The 15,044-nt window shown below is 41.2% G+C and overlaps 1 protein-coding gene across 4 annotated transcripts in view; it reads right to left on the reverse strand.

The window, feature by feature from the left end:
* The window catches only part of myo7aa (myosin VIIAa), a 74,944-nt gene that overhangs the window by 42,643 nt on the left and 17,257 nt on the right, over positions 1 to 15,044 (reverse strand). For 3 of the 4 annotated variants that reach the window (XM_047391366.1, XM_047391365.1, XM_047391364.1), the window contains exons 4-14: positions 10,077 to 10,261; positions 8,034 to 8,155; positions 5,417 to 5,559; positions 5,166 to 5,279; positions 4,306 to 4,374; positions 4,121 to 4,205; positions 3,257 to 3,333; positions 1,890 to 2,009; positions 1,473 to 1,615; positions 1,062 to 1,272; positions 395 to 530 (exon numbers count right to left, since the gene is read on the reverse strand). In XM_047391366.1, coding sequence (XP_047247322.1) covers positions 395 to 530; positions 1,062 to 1,272; positions 1,473 to 1,615; positions 1,890 to 2,009; positions 3,257 to 3,333; positions 4,121 to 4,205; positions 4,306 to 4,374; positions 5,166 to 5,279; positions 5,417 to 5,559; positions 8,034 to 8,155; positions 10,077 to 10,261 — 1,405 coding nt within the window. Of the gene's footprint in view, positions 1 to 342; positions 531 to 1,061; positions 1,273 to 1,472; positions 1,616 to 1,889; positions 2,010 to 3,256; positions 3,334 to 4,120; positions 4,206 to 4,305; positions 4,375 to 5,165; positions 5,280 to 5,416; positions 5,560 to 8,033; positions 8,156 to 10,076; positions 10,262 to 15,044 lie in introns of those variants that run through there. The other variant, XM_047391367.1, reaches the window with a different exon arrangement.

The raw sequence follows: 15,044 nt of genomic DNA on the forward strand, positions 1-15,044 counted from the left end.
CAACAAAGACAATAAAGATTTAAAAAGTGCTGCAGGAGCAGGAACACTGAACCAAATCAAAGGATCAAGCAAAGACAGACGAGAAAAGAGAGGGAGACACCAAAAAGCAGCAAAGCAACCCAAAGAGCATCTATGTTAGGGGACACATCAGACATGAATAGAAGCTGTGATAGTCAGAACAGGAAGTAAAACTACCTGAAAGAAATCAACAAAACCAAACAGGAAGTAAAACGGGTTAAAAACAAAACACTGCAACCAGAATAAACACAGAGCTTCAACAGAGAATCAAATCAAATTGATAGTTAAATAAATAAAAAAAACAAACGAGCAAAACCCACAAACCAAACATTCATCGTGAGAGCCTCATCTCTGCAGTGTGTCAAGAGACTCTGACCTCTTGTTTCATAGTAAACCACTCCAGCGAAGTGCTGAATGCCAAACTGAGTCTCGTAGTTGTTCTTTGGTGGTATGTAGTTTGTATTGAGTTTGTGCTGGAAGTTGAGCTTGTTCAGCATCGTGGTGTCTGTTCCCTGTTGGACAAACCAGAGGAGGCAGGAAGGATGGTAAAAAATCTACCTCATCCACTGACTGTGTGATCCATGAAAGAAAGCAGAAACAAGGTCTGCACATTAATATCTCAGCACTTTCCAGGCTGACGTCTTCAATACGTTACGTCTCTTTTACCTTCGACAGTTACAGAGGACTAGCAATCATTTCGGGCAGATTTTACGCAGTTTTAGCTTCCTTTTTGGTCCTTTGCAACACCGTTATTACCAATGACTTGTGTGTGTGTGTGTGTCTGCTTCCTGGCATCTGTTTCTATAGAGAACATGTGAATATTAAGATTATTTATGAACTAATCAGCTGAAAATTACCAAAAAGGTAAAAAACACTAAAAACTGTCACATTTGTTTATGTTAATGAGAGTAAAATACAGTGTGTTGTATACTACACATTTTATGTCCTGCTGGGACATAATCTCCTTTAGAAGAGGCTCCACAAAGGTGTAAGACTGGAAACTCATCAAATCAGCCTCATTAGGTTGTACTGAGCTGGTTTACCTTAGGAAACTTGCTCTCCTCGTCAATGAGCGAGATGATGTTCATAGGTTTGATGGCGATCATGTCCAAAGCGTCCTGGTTGTCGGTGAACTCGATGTGCTGCCAGTTGATGTTTTCCAGGTTGTACTCCTCCTGCTCCAGCTTGAAGACGTGACGGACAAAGAACTGCTGCAGGTTCTCGTTGGCGAAGTTGATGCACAGCTGCTCGAAGCTGCAGGAAGAAGGATAAATGCCACAAAAACGAATTCCGTTTTCTTTTGAATGATAGTGCAACCAGCAACAATCTGGAGGAATTCAGGGTTTGTTAACTAGTTTAGTGGGGATCCTTTTTTATTTCACCAAAATGTTGAGGATTGGACAATCTGTTGGCTGCACAGGGTGCTTACTATATCAAAGTCTGCTGGCCTCTACCTGTTGATAGTGAAGTTCTCAAAGCCGAAGATATCCAGCAGTCCAATTGAACGTCTGAGAGCTTTGGGTTGTGAGGATGCAGGCTTGTAAATGGCAGCATTTATCTTCTCCACAATCCAAACAAACAAGCGCCCATAAATACCCTGCATGCACAGAAACATACAAGCACCACTTAGCTAGCTAGAGCTCCATTAAAAAGTTATGGTCTCTAGTGATGCTGTGAAACATTTCCTGTATTAATTCTTTATCCTGTTTAGTTTGAGTGTATAATTGTATAATTTACAAAACATGGATCACACCGTTCATTCAACTACTGAACAGCAAAGGTACATAAGGATGCTAAACATTAATGATTGCTATGCAAGACTAAAAGAACTCGTATATAGGTTGGTTTAGCATTTATATTGTTTGTTGTACCTTAACGAAAGCATCTCGAACATCAAGAGCTTGCTCCATGCTGAGTGGGGTGGACACCGTCTCTCCTCTGGTGATCAGTGTTCTGCTGGTCAGACAGTTCATCAAATCTTTGCAGTCCACCTAAACACACAAACACAGATCCAAAATAAAGTCACAGTGTCATCTGTTTTGTTTTCCTTTCAAATGAAAAATCTTTATTTCAACGTGACTAACTTGGAGGTTTTAATGATAAAAGTACAAACAATAATCCCGTTTCACTTCAGAAGAAAACTTGCTATCCGGTTCGTCATCACATTTCTTTCAATATTTACGGCCACTTGCAGAAATAATTTCATGTGCATCGGAAAACATGGAAAACTGGACGATTTAAAGCAGGGAGTTTATATTCTATTTAACCAAAAACAAACAATATGTCAGAATCACTTCAGAACAAAATATTATACCTGGTTCATGACACAGATCAGTTGGAAAATGTGGAAATAAATATGACTATTTGTATCAGAAACAGAGGCAGACCAGTGAAACTACTGGGGGTAGATGGGATGAATTCAAGTATCTCATGTTGATCATCGAAAGCACCGGTTAGTGCAGAAGAGAGATCAATAAGTGTCTTTGTTTGTGTTTAACCTCGATCTGACACAGCTACCAGGTACAAGCTCAAAGTTTGAGCCTAATTCCTTCTCGTTGACAAGCTTGTGTTGCATTGTGGGATGCAGTAGAGTAAGCAAACTAATAAACAATGGCGGGCTGTGATTTTCGTCAAGCATAAATCCCCATGCAACGTCCAAGACGTCTTCTCAAAATCATTCAGTACACTCCTCGGATAATCCTGTTTAAAACAATCTACTCATATAATTAAAATGTTTTCTACTAGCTCAGAACATGGCATCTGCTTCCTGTAATTACATTTGGTTCTCCCGATTCGGAACAAAATAAACAAACAATAGGTGTGAAAACGCCCTGAGTTCACAGGCAGGGTGGAGATGAGCATTAAGGTGATATTTAACAGAAAAGCATAATTATTTATTCTTTCTAAGGCTTAATGAAGGGCCTATGGAAGTAAAACTATATGTAACCTTTTTTTAGAACTGGAAATCAAAGGTTTGGCATAATACCTAGTTAAGTAACCTCCAGGTTTCAGATATTATGTATATTGTACCCAATAATCAACAACATTGTGTGTCTCCAGGTGCATGAATCTTTAGGCATTTTTCAACAGAAGTTAAACCTTAATCAAAAGAGCAGAAATGTGGCAACAAGCCTTAATAAGCGCCCGAAGGGTCAGTAAGTAAAGCATTCTTGTTCCAGACACGAGTCTGCATTTTAAAACAGATTAACAGCTTTTTGGAAGAGAGTGTGTTTTTTACCTCAAGTAGTGTAGCAGCAGTAGTGAGATGAGTGCAGCGGACAACCTCGCAGGCATCCAAGTTGTCGTAAGTACGAGCTGTCGAGTTTATCAGAGAAAGTTGGTAAAAATCAATTAAAATTAAGAATATGCATTCAAATGGCAAAATAAAAGGAGAAATAAACTGAAAATAATTGTTAAAACAGTTTTTTATCTATGAAGGGAAACAGGGATTTATGTTCAGAGGTTTCTACTTAATCTGAAAAAAAAAAAAAATTGCAAATTTATCCTTGCTACAAGCTGCTAAAACCTCTGGATTCGCTCAGAGTTGTGCTTTCAGACCAGACTGTAAGTAATACAAGCTGGTAACGCATTACTCCACATGTTACGCAGTCAGACGCTGCAGCAGCATGACAGAGGTTGTGTGTTAGACTTATTTAATGAGAATTAGATAGAAAAACTGCTCATTACCAATATATTTATTACACGTTTTAATGAACAAAGACTAGAATATCTCTGGAATTCCTCATTCTAGAGATATTTTGGTTAATTCCTCTCAACAAAAACACATTAGCTCTAACTAGTTCAGATGAAATGTAAAAACAGTCTCCATTTTATTTTATTAAACACTAGCTGTCAGTGAGCTTTCCAACTCGCCATCGATATCTCATTTCAATGGCTTGACTATCACAACCTGTTGTCCTGCAAAACAACCCTGAAAGGCCAACCTCTCCCGTCTGCCATGATTTGTTCAACAGAGAACTACAACTGCGCCTTAAAATCCAGGGGAGACTTCAGGAAACATATTAGGAACATGCAATATGAATACCATCATCTAATAAAATGTACCGGAAAGTGTCTGATTTCTTCAACAAAGAATATTTACCTTCATATCGTAGGTTCCCCATATGTAATATTGCAGCCAGTAGTTTAGTAATCTCCCAGTTCTCCTTTTCTGTGAACATCAACACCTAAATAAAAAAAAACAAAACATTTGTTAAAATCCTTCAAACCAGCAAACATGAAGTTTTTATAAGATGATTTAAATTATTCACAGACTTTAACCAGTACCTTCATTGCAGAACGAATATTGGAGTATTCTTTCAAATCGTCTCGCCCGTCACAAACTGTACATTTACCCTGCAGGGGAAATACAGGAGGAAGAACGGGTTAAAAGAGCAACACAGTAGTTAGAAACAAACGTTTATCTTTAACTGTGTTTATGTGTGCAGAATTTGTACAGATTATTAAGTAGGCTTTTGTCTTCATTGCAAAAATCATTTCTTTTATCATTCCTGTAATACTCGTATTGACTGGAAAAAGATAGGGGAATATTAAGGCTTTGCTTGGAACCAGTAGGAGGGTGTTATTTCTGCTGACCTGAGGAACAAATCACCTTCTTTAGGAACATCATATAAAATGTTTTATATCTCAACAGATAACTTTTACTTTAAGATACATTTGTCAGAGGCTGTAGAAGAAGGATGGAAATTTAGGCATGAAGCAGGAAGCAACTCAAAGTCAGGAGCTCCAGAAACCGAGAAATGCCAAGACATGAACCAAAGAAACCAGAAACCAGACAAACAGGAGGATCTGAACTGATAGAAACAGGATAAATACACAGAAGGTGATTATTAAACAATGACATGTACTGATGTCTGATAAAGGAAAGATGTTGGGAAACCAAAACAACTGAGGATATCAGATAGATTTCAGATAGATAACAATCTAAACTATTTAAAATACACAGCAAACCAAATAAGAACCCACACAAAATACAAAACTATTACAAAGAAAATCAGACATGCTGACAATGTTCTCATTTTATCTGGATGAAAAAACTTTATTTTATTTAGACTATCGATATTGAGATCAGAGCTGGGACAGATGCAACTTATCTTTTAAATGCACAGCATTAAGGTGATGCTCACTATGGTCAGGTAGGTGTAGTCGGTGGCTTTGCTCAGCCCCAGTTTCTTCTTCTCGTCTACAGTCATACCCTTCAGCATGCAGTAGAAGATGTGATAGTTTCTCTCATCATAAGCCTGCAGCATGGGAAAAAAAATCAGGTCAAATGTTTAATGAGTAACATTATTAGTTGAAGATACTTTACCCTTCAAACCTTCATGCTCGCAGGATAAAGTAACGCTTGAAGAGCGTTGAAGTTGTCCTGCAGCCATACCTGTCGACACACTCTGGATTTCTCCAGCAGGTATTGTTCTATCTTGGCTCCCTCTATAGCTCCCCTCTTGTTGAAGTGGATGTCGATGTATTTCCCAAAACGAGACGAGTTGTCATTACGGATGGTTTTAGCGTTACCAAAAGCTGAAGGAGGAATAACACAAACCACAGACAGTGTCACCCAGATGCATGGATTTATGTGCCTGGAATCAGTGTGTTTGTGCATTTATTACAGGGCCTTGCGAAAGTATTTGCCCCCCTTGAACCTTTCAACCTCTTGCCACATTTCAGGCTTCAAACATAAAGATATAAAATTCTAATTTTTTGTGAAGAATCAACAACAAGTGGGACACAATCATGAAGTGGAATGAAATTTATTGGATGTGTCAAACTTTAACAAATAATAAACTGAAAAGTGGGGCGTGCAATATTATTCAGCCCCTTTACTTTCAGTGCAGCAAACTCACTCCAGAAGTTCAGTGAGGATCTCTGAATGATCCAATGTTGTCCCAAATGACTGATGATGATAAATAGAATCCACCTGTGTGTAATCAAGTCTCCGTATAAATGCACCTGCTTTGTGATAGTCTCAGGGTTCTGTTCAAAGCGCAGAGAGCATCATGAAGACCAAGAAACACACCAGGCAGGTCTGAGATACTGTTGTGGAGAAGTTTAAAGCCGGATTTGAATAGAAAAAGATTTTCCAAGCTTTAAACATCCCAAGGAGCACTGTGCAAGCAATCATATTGAAATGGAAGGAGCATCAGACCACTGCAAATCTACCAAGACCCGGCCACCCCTCTAAACTTTCATCTCGAACAAGGAGAAGACAGATCAGAGATGCAGCCAAGAGGTCCATGATCGCTCTGGATGAACTGCAGAGATCTACAGCTGAGGTGGGAGAGTCTGTCCATAGGACAACAATCAGTCGTACACTGCACAAATCTGGCCTTTATGGAAGAGTGGTAAGAAGAAAACCATTTCTCAAAGATATCCATAAAAAGTCTTGTTTAAAGTTTGCAACAAGCCACCTGGGAGACACACCAAACATGTGGAAGAAGGTGCTCTGGTCAGATGAAACCAAAATCAAACTGTTTGGCCACAATGCAAAACAATATGTTTGGCGTAAACGCAACACAGCTCATCACCCTGAACACACCATCCCCACTGTTAAACATGGTGGTGGCAGCATCATGGTTTGGGCCTGCTTTTCGTCAGCAGGGACAGAGAAGATGGTCAAAATTGATGGGAAGATGGATGGGACCAAATACAGGACCATTCTGGAAGAAAACCTGTTGGAGTCTGCAAGAGACCTGAGACTGGGACGGAGATTTATCTGCCAACAAGACAATGATCCAAAACATAAAGCCAAATCTACAATGGAATGGTTCACAAATAAACGTATCCAGGTGTTGGAATGGCCAAGTCAAAGTCCAGACCTGAATCCAATCGAGAATCGGTGGAAAGAGCTGAAGACGGCTGTTCACAAACGCTCTCCATCCAACCTCACTGAGCTCCAGCTGTTTTACAAGGAAGAATGAGCAAGAATTTCAGTCTCTCGATGTGAAAACTGATAGAGACAAACCCCAAGACTTGCAGCTGTAATTGCAGCAAAGGGTGGAGCTACAAAGTATTAACGCAAGGGGGCCAAATAATATTGCATGCCCCACTTTTCAGTTTTTTATTTGTTAAAAACGTTTGACACATCCAATAAATGTCATTCCACTTCACGATTGTGTCCCACTTGTTGTTGATTCTTCACATAAAATTAGAATTTTATATTTTTATATTTGAAGCCTGAAATGTAGCAAGAGGTTGAAAGTTCAAGGGGGCAAATACCTTCGCAAGGCCTTGTAGGTTCTGAATGTATTGTTGCTGTAATCGTAGTTCCTCCCTGTCTTACATGGGTGCAAAGATAAACTACTACAACTTTTATTTGGCTCAGACTCATGATGCTGATGATCCATGTCTTGTGATGAGTCAATGTTGTTGTTCTCATCATGCAGTTCAGTGCTGAATCACGAGAATAAACCACACAGAAGCATGCATTCAATATCTGCTTAGAAGGGCGTAAAAAAGGAGCCAAAACTCAAATCAATGTTGGACATAGTTCTGCAAAGAACCAATTTTAAACTGGATCTTTAGATACGTTAGAATAGCCTGCCAAAAAGCCACATCCCTTTTTTGAAATCGAATCGAAAAATAACAAAGAAAGAAAACATCACATTAAGGCCTGAACATATTTCAACACAGATATTTTTTTCTTTTTAATTATCAGCTGTCTACGAATTTGGCTCAAAATCTGAGATCAAATTTAAACTTCAAATTTGAAATAAAGTTTGTACGGATTAATAAGCAGAGCCCTCTGTCCGTCTTTTTTTCTTACAAAGGCTATTGTAACAAACATGCAGGGTGAACCTCTTACCATTTTCCAGGATTTATGCAGGTCAAATATCTGAATGTGTTTTGAGTGTGGACTTTTTAAAGCTGAACAGACAGCATCGGTCGAAGGTTGAGTCACCACAGACTGTCCAGAAAATGTTTCTAGAACCGATCAGTTCTGGGAAAGCATTCTTCAGACTCTACCAAGGTTATGGAGATATGAATTATATTCCTACCCTCAAGTATAGGGTTAGCTTCCAGGACCTGTTGCTCTATCCAGGAGTGCTGACCACTGATGGCGGCCAGGAACTGCAGGATGAGTTTGGTGCTCTCCGTTTTCCCTGCTCCAGACTCTCCACTGTGAAGAGACCATCAGTGGTCAGAGAGTAAAAACAGCCGTGGCTGAGGATTTATTTCAACATTTCTCAGGAAATTTGATTTACAATGAGCGGTAGTTCAACACCTCAAAGACAGCACAGTTAAAGATAAACCTCTGAGCGTTTTTCTTTACATTAGGAATGTAATAAAGTGGATTATATCCTATATCAGTTATAAACTCCTTTCACAAAACACTTGAAGGCAGGATTAAGGTGCCTTTTTGCCATCTCCATGTATTTTGTGGAAAGACTGATCTGGCGAGGGGGGTAAAAGTCAGACCACCTGTTACAGCCTTGATTCGCCAGGGGAGGTAGTCACAGTCGCAGCCGCCCGCAGAATTTAAAAGAGCAAACAAGACCCAGAAATTACTTCTGACAGGAGGAGCAAGAAGGTGAGATCCATAATCAGTTGTAAATACTCTGAACAGAAACCACAACATTTTCTTAAAGCAGATCCAGAGATCAGAAGAAAACTCACCCATCAGTCCTCAATGACTATAGACCTGTTGCCCTGACATCCCACATCATGAAGGTCCCAGAGAGACTCGTGTTGGCCCACCTGAGTATGCAAAAAGGCAACATTCTGGACCCCCTGCAGTTTGCTTATCGCTGTGGAGTTGGAGTTGAAGATGCCATCATACACCTGCTTCAACAAACCCACTGTCATCTGGACAAAGCCAGTAGCACTGTGAGGATCATGTTCTTTGATTTCTCCAGTGCATTTAATACAATCCAACCTGATTTTCTTTGTCAGAAACTCCAGGTAGAAGCCTCAACAATCTCCTGGATCAAAGACTACCTGACAAACAGACCACGGTTTGTGAGACTGAAGGGTTGTGTGTCTAACCAGGTAGTCAGCAGCACAGGAGCACCACAGGGGACGGTACTCTCACCATTCCTTTTCACTCTGTACACCTCAGTTAGTCAGAGTCCTGTAATCAGCAGTGAAACTATGATGACTCTGCAGTTGTTGGGTGGATCAGAGCTGGACAAAAAGCTGAGTACAGGAAGGTGGTGGACCGCTTTGTGGCATGGTGTCGGAACAATAATCTAATCTTGAACATGAATAAAACAAAGGAGATGATTGTAGATTTTAAGAGAAACAGGAATAAGTCAAACACTTTTTCCATCACGGGAGAAGAAGTGGAGGAGTATAAATACCTCGGTGTTCACCTGGACAACAGACTGGAGTGGAGATGCAACTGTGAAGCCGTCTACAAGGGACAGAGCAGACTGTACCTTCTTAAGGAAGCTTTGGCCCTTCAGTGTTCTTCTACAGGTCTGTGTTGTAGAGTGTGATCTCTGCTGCCATCAGCTGCTGGGGTAGCAGCATCAGGGAGTTAACAAAGCTCAACGAGCTAGTAAAGAAGGCTGGTTCTGTTCTGTGGACTCATCTGGAACCTCTGGAGATCATTGTGCAAAGAAGGATTTTTTATAAAAATGAAGAACATTACGGAGAACCCTTAGCATCCTCTTCGTCAGACTGTCACCAACAGTGTCTTCTGTCAGAGGACACTAATACAGACAACTACAGGTGATCATTCCTGCCCAAAGCCTTCAGCATCTACAATGGCTGTTTCAGAAAACTTGAATAATAAGTCACAAAATTATTTAATTCTCAACAGTTTCAATACACAGTTCTCCCTTCAAAATGACAACTGAGACTTCCAACGCAGTTTTTTTTTTTATATTGATGCGGCACCTCCTGCTGCCTCCTGTAGTCCTGCCGTACCGCCTTGTTTTTTGAAAACTCAACAGCTGTGAAGGATATCTCTGACTTTACTTGTGATTTATGAATGTCCAGAGGCATCTCTGAGGCTGCTCGTCTATGAGATTTTATTTAAAGAAGCTTAAGATCCTCATGGTGTGCTTCAGTTGGCGCTTTCACCCAGACTCTCCTACCTGATTATACAGCACTGGTCTCGGTTGTTCCTCTGCATGTTGAAGTAACAGTTGTCAGCGATTGCAAAGATGTGTGGAGGCATTTCACCAATCTTCTTGTTGGTGTAGAGGCGGATCTGGTCGGCGGTGTAGATGGACAGCAGCTGATAAGGGTTGACGGCCACCAGGATGGAGCCTGTATACGTCTACACAGTAGAAAAGAGTAAACTCATTTTAACCTTTTAGGGGCGTAGCTTTGGTTTAGACCAGAAAGGTTTATGAAAGTGGCTGCAAATAGACTATGATTTCCAATTTTATACAGAGCAGAAAAACCACACACCTGTTCACAATAATTCTGAACAAATTTTCAGGACATAATGATTATTCCACAAAATGGTCACATAATTATGGCACTGAGAAGAAATTTAAATGAAACACTCTAAAGGAAACTTGTATCTATTATAAAATCAACTGGCAGTGGTGCAGATTAGAGTCTGTGCTCCTTGTTGCTGAAGGAAGATGAGCTCACTCTGGTCTCAGATGTTGTTGGCTGACAATGAGAGCATATCGGTGTTCGCCACATGAGAACAAACTGCCATGTTACACAAACAAATCAACAAGCACTCAGGCTGCTATGCTCAGCTTGGTTACCTGTAAACCTAACTGACAAAATAAGTCTGGCCAGTAAAGTATTTTTACTCATCCTGCTCGAACATGACACCATCAATGATTAACGTGTAAGAAAAGTCACCCTTACTCACACAAAACATCTTTGGTTTCACGGTTATGGGACAGAAACACACATGCAATATACCTTTAGCACATATACTGTATGCGGCTGTTCTAGTGTCATGCATTTGTCACATTAACTTTTGTTTTTGTGCAGAATGTGCTCCACCTTGTAGCCATGCTTAAAGGTCGGAAGCTGACTTACCCTCCCACCACAGTTTGTCTTCAGAGGAAAGAGAAAGGAAGAAAACGTGGAGTAAAATAGAAAAATGAATATGAGATAAGAGTGGATAGCAACAGAAACATGAGTTTGTTTTATGACATACAAGATAAAATAAAAACCTTTCCACAGTGAACATAACCTTACAGCCAAGAAGCACAACACCTGGCCGAATTGCAGGGAATGAGAAATGCAAAATAAACGTCACCCTTTTTGAAAAACACCAGACATGTGTTGGCACTATAAAAAGCCTAACAGGAAAACGTCACTGTTTTTCACAAAAAGAGACAAATTCAGAAGAGGATAAGTGAGGATGTGAGGAGAAGGAGGAAGATGGAGAATACATTTCAATCTGAAAAGACTCACGAAGAGAGGGTTGGCAATTAGACAAGTTTTAATGATGTGAAATTACATAATTATTGTTAGGATTGTGTTCTGTTGGAGAACTTGTTTGTTGTTTCCTTACCTTCCAGAGTCAGAGTGGAAGGGGCGGAGCCTTCTTCACACACCTGTCCTGGATCTTGTTGATGAGTGCAGCTGGCATTTAAGCTCCTGGATGTGATCCATTCCTTGCCGGATTATTCAGTGACACTGGTACTGAATGAGACAGCTGACAATCGACCCTTGAGATATTCTCGAGTAGTCTTGTGTTTTCTTAAGGACACTTTGTGAAGTCTGGAACTCACTTTTTGCTGGAGCTTAAGGACTCTTGGATATGGACTAACTCTCCTGGAAACTCTAACCTGAAGGTCAACAATCCTCTATCCTGCCACTCTCCCTCTCTCTCTCAGACCTGGAACACAAACTTACCCCGAAAACGGAATCACTTACCTCCTGGATTAACACTCCTTTGCCTCGTCTGAGCTTACCTCCCTCCCAAGAGCCTGTAAGAAAGAAAGATACATTCTCCTCTTCATACTCACTTATACTCCTTTGGATTATTCATTTAACATCTTCCTATTCCCTTGCAGGATGAATCAACTTCCATCATTTCATTTTGTAAATAAACATCACTTAAACTTTTCATCAGTCTCTGCCTCATTGTTCTGGTTTTGCCTGTACTTGGGTACTCCTCCTGTTACAACTCAACAGAATAATCCGGCCAAAAATGAGTACTCACGGCAAATCAGACAATAACCAGATTCTCGAGCTATTAACACTCCAAGAGAAATGGATAAAACAAAATGAACTTACGTTTCAACAAATCATCGCTCAACAAGATAAACAGTCTGGAAATTTGTCTGAATTAGGTAGCATGTTATACTCCTTGGATCAGAAAGTAACACCTCTCTTGACTCCTCCAGCTTCCTCCAGACAAGAGCCGGGTTCCGCTGCAGCAACAGCTATAATTCCCTCAACCCTCAAGGAACCTGAAGTTTGTCCCAGTCAATTCTTTAGTGGTAATTCCGAGCAGTTTGTGGTTTCTTACTTCAATGTAACTTCGCATTTAACAGAGCTCCCACAATATTTGCTTCCGACTTGGCTCGGATTACTTATGTCATTTCGGCCCTTCAAGGTGACGCCTTAAGGTGGGCTCATGCTTATTTTCGCTCCCTATCTGTTAATGACTGTTCCTTCTCCACTTTTCTGCATGATTTCCAGAGTACTTTTGAACTCCCTCTACATCAGAAGACCGCTTTTAGAAGGCTAATCTCGCTAAAACAAGGAAGTCAGTCCGTCGCCAAATTCTCCATCAACTTCCAGATCGCTGCCAAGGAGGCAGGATGGGACGATATTGCCTTACGAGGTATTTTTTCCAGCGCTCTAAATGACCAAGTACAAGACCAATTAGCCACTAGAGACGAACTTGAGGATTTAAATAAGTTAATAAGAACAGCAATTCGAATCTACAACCGTTTACGGGAGAGAAACAAGCAAAGGGCCTACAATTCCCAGCATGCCTCAGTCTTGGTTCCTCCACTCGAGTCTTCAGTAAACCCTTCCCCGATTACTGAGGTAACCCTTAATTCAGAGGCAGAACCCATGCACATTGGGCACACTAGTCTGTCTAGTGAAGAGAGGAAAAGACGTTTTGAAGCCAAGGAGTGTATTCACTGTGGCAAGAAGGGTCACTTCATTGCAAACTGTTGTCTTCGTTTAAAAGGCCGATCCCACCATTAGTTCAGGAGATACAGGTGGGTGCTGCTGATTTTTCTCCTGAGAGCCGCCTCACGCTACCAGTCACAGTTTGTCAATAATATAAATTTTCCTGTTTTGGCCCTTATTGATTCAGGGGCTGAGCAAAACCTTATTAGTGACAACCTGGTGGAACAACTGGGCATCCCCAATGAAGAACTTGTTCAACCCATATCTATGATGGCTCTCACAGGACAGACCTTCTCCTCCGTCACCCATAAGACCCTCTATCTTCATTTTGTAATCTCTGGCAACCACCATGAGATGGGTGAGTTTTTTGTTTTTCAGTCTGAACACACTCAAATGGTTTTGGGTTTCCCATGGCTTCTGAAACACAACCCCATCATTAACTGGTCTCAAGAGAGAGTAGAATCATGGAGTGATTTTTGTTCAAGGAACTGTTTAAGGGCTGCAGTGTCCTCTTTTTCTCTGTCTATTGAGACAGAGAGGGTCGATTTATCTGCTGTTCCCCCTTGTTATCATGACTTGGACCAAGTATTCAGTAAATCTAAGGCTTTCTCCCCCCCCCACCGCCCTTACAACTGTGCCATAGATCTCCTTCCCGGGGCTCCCCTACCTTCTAGCAGACTTTACAACCTGTCTGGCCCCGAGAGGGAGTCTATGCGTGAGTACATTGAATCCTCCTTAGCATTTGGTATCATCCATCCCTCCACCTCGCCTTTGGGGGCAGGATTTGTTTTTGTGTCCAAGAAGGACAAATCACTGAGACCATGTATTGACTTCAGAGAACTTAACATTACCATTAAAAATAAATATCCACTCCCTCTGATAGATTCCGTTTTTGAACAACTTCAAGGGGCTACCATTTTTACAAAGTTAGATCTCTGCAATGCCTACCATCTGGTTTGCATCAAGAAGGGCGATGAGTGGAAAACTGCTTTCAGAACACCATTGGGTCATCTTGAGTATTTGGTGATGCCTTTTGGTCTCACCAACGCTCCTGCAGTTTTTCAGGCCCTCAATAACGACATTCTGAGGGATCTCCTAAATCAGTTTGTTTTTGTCTATCTATACAACATATAAATTTTTTCCAGGGACCCTCAACAACATTCTCAACACATTCGCACTGTTCTTCGGAGACTCCTTGAGAACCAACTTTTCATCAAAGCAGAGAAGTACGATTTTCATGCCTCATCCATATCTTTCTTGGGACTGATTTTTGAGAGTGGACAGGTTCGGACAGATCCTGAGAAGGTCAAGGCAGTGAGAGAGTGGCCCAGACTGGAAAACAGCTACAACGATTCCTGGGGTTTGCGAACTTTTACAGACACTTCATCAGGGACTTCAGCCGAGTCGCAGCTCCCCTTACCAAACGTACCGCACATTCGCATGGAACTCTGAGGCAGAGGGTGCTTTTTGTAAGTTAAAACAACTGTTTTCTTCTGCTCCCATCTTGTGTAATCCTGACCCTCACATCCAGTTCACAGTGGAAGTGGATGCTTCGGACTCAGGTGTGGGGGCTGTCCTGTCTCAACATTCCCCCAAGGATAATCGCCAACACCCATGTGCCTTCTTTTCCCGACGTCTATCTCCTTCTGAGGCCAACTATGATGTGGGTAACCGAGAGCTTCTTGCCATTAAACTGGCATTAGAGGAGTGGAGGCACTGGCTGGACGTCACTGAGGTGGAACCTCATATTGACTGACCATAAAAATCTTGTTTATTTACAACAGGCCAAGAGATTGAACGCCAGACAGGCAAGATGGTCACTTTTTTTTTCAAGGTTCCACTTCTCTATCACTTACCGGCCAGGGTCTAAAAACGTCAAGCCTGACGTCCTGTCTCGACAGTTCTCTTCCTCAGATAACTCCAAGGGCAACGAGCCCATTCTGCCCCCCTCCTGCACCATTGGAGCCATCACGTGGAGGATTGAGAAAGAGATT

The sequence above is a fragment of the Girardinichthys multiradiatus genome, chromosome 18, assembly GCF_021462225.1.
Source record: "Girardinichthys multiradiatus isolate DD_20200921_A chromosome 18, DD_fGirMul_XY1, whole genome shotgun sequence".
NCBI lineage: Eukaryota > Metazoa > Chordata > Actinopteri > Cyprinodontiformes > Goodeidae > Girardinichthys > Girardinichthys multiradiatus.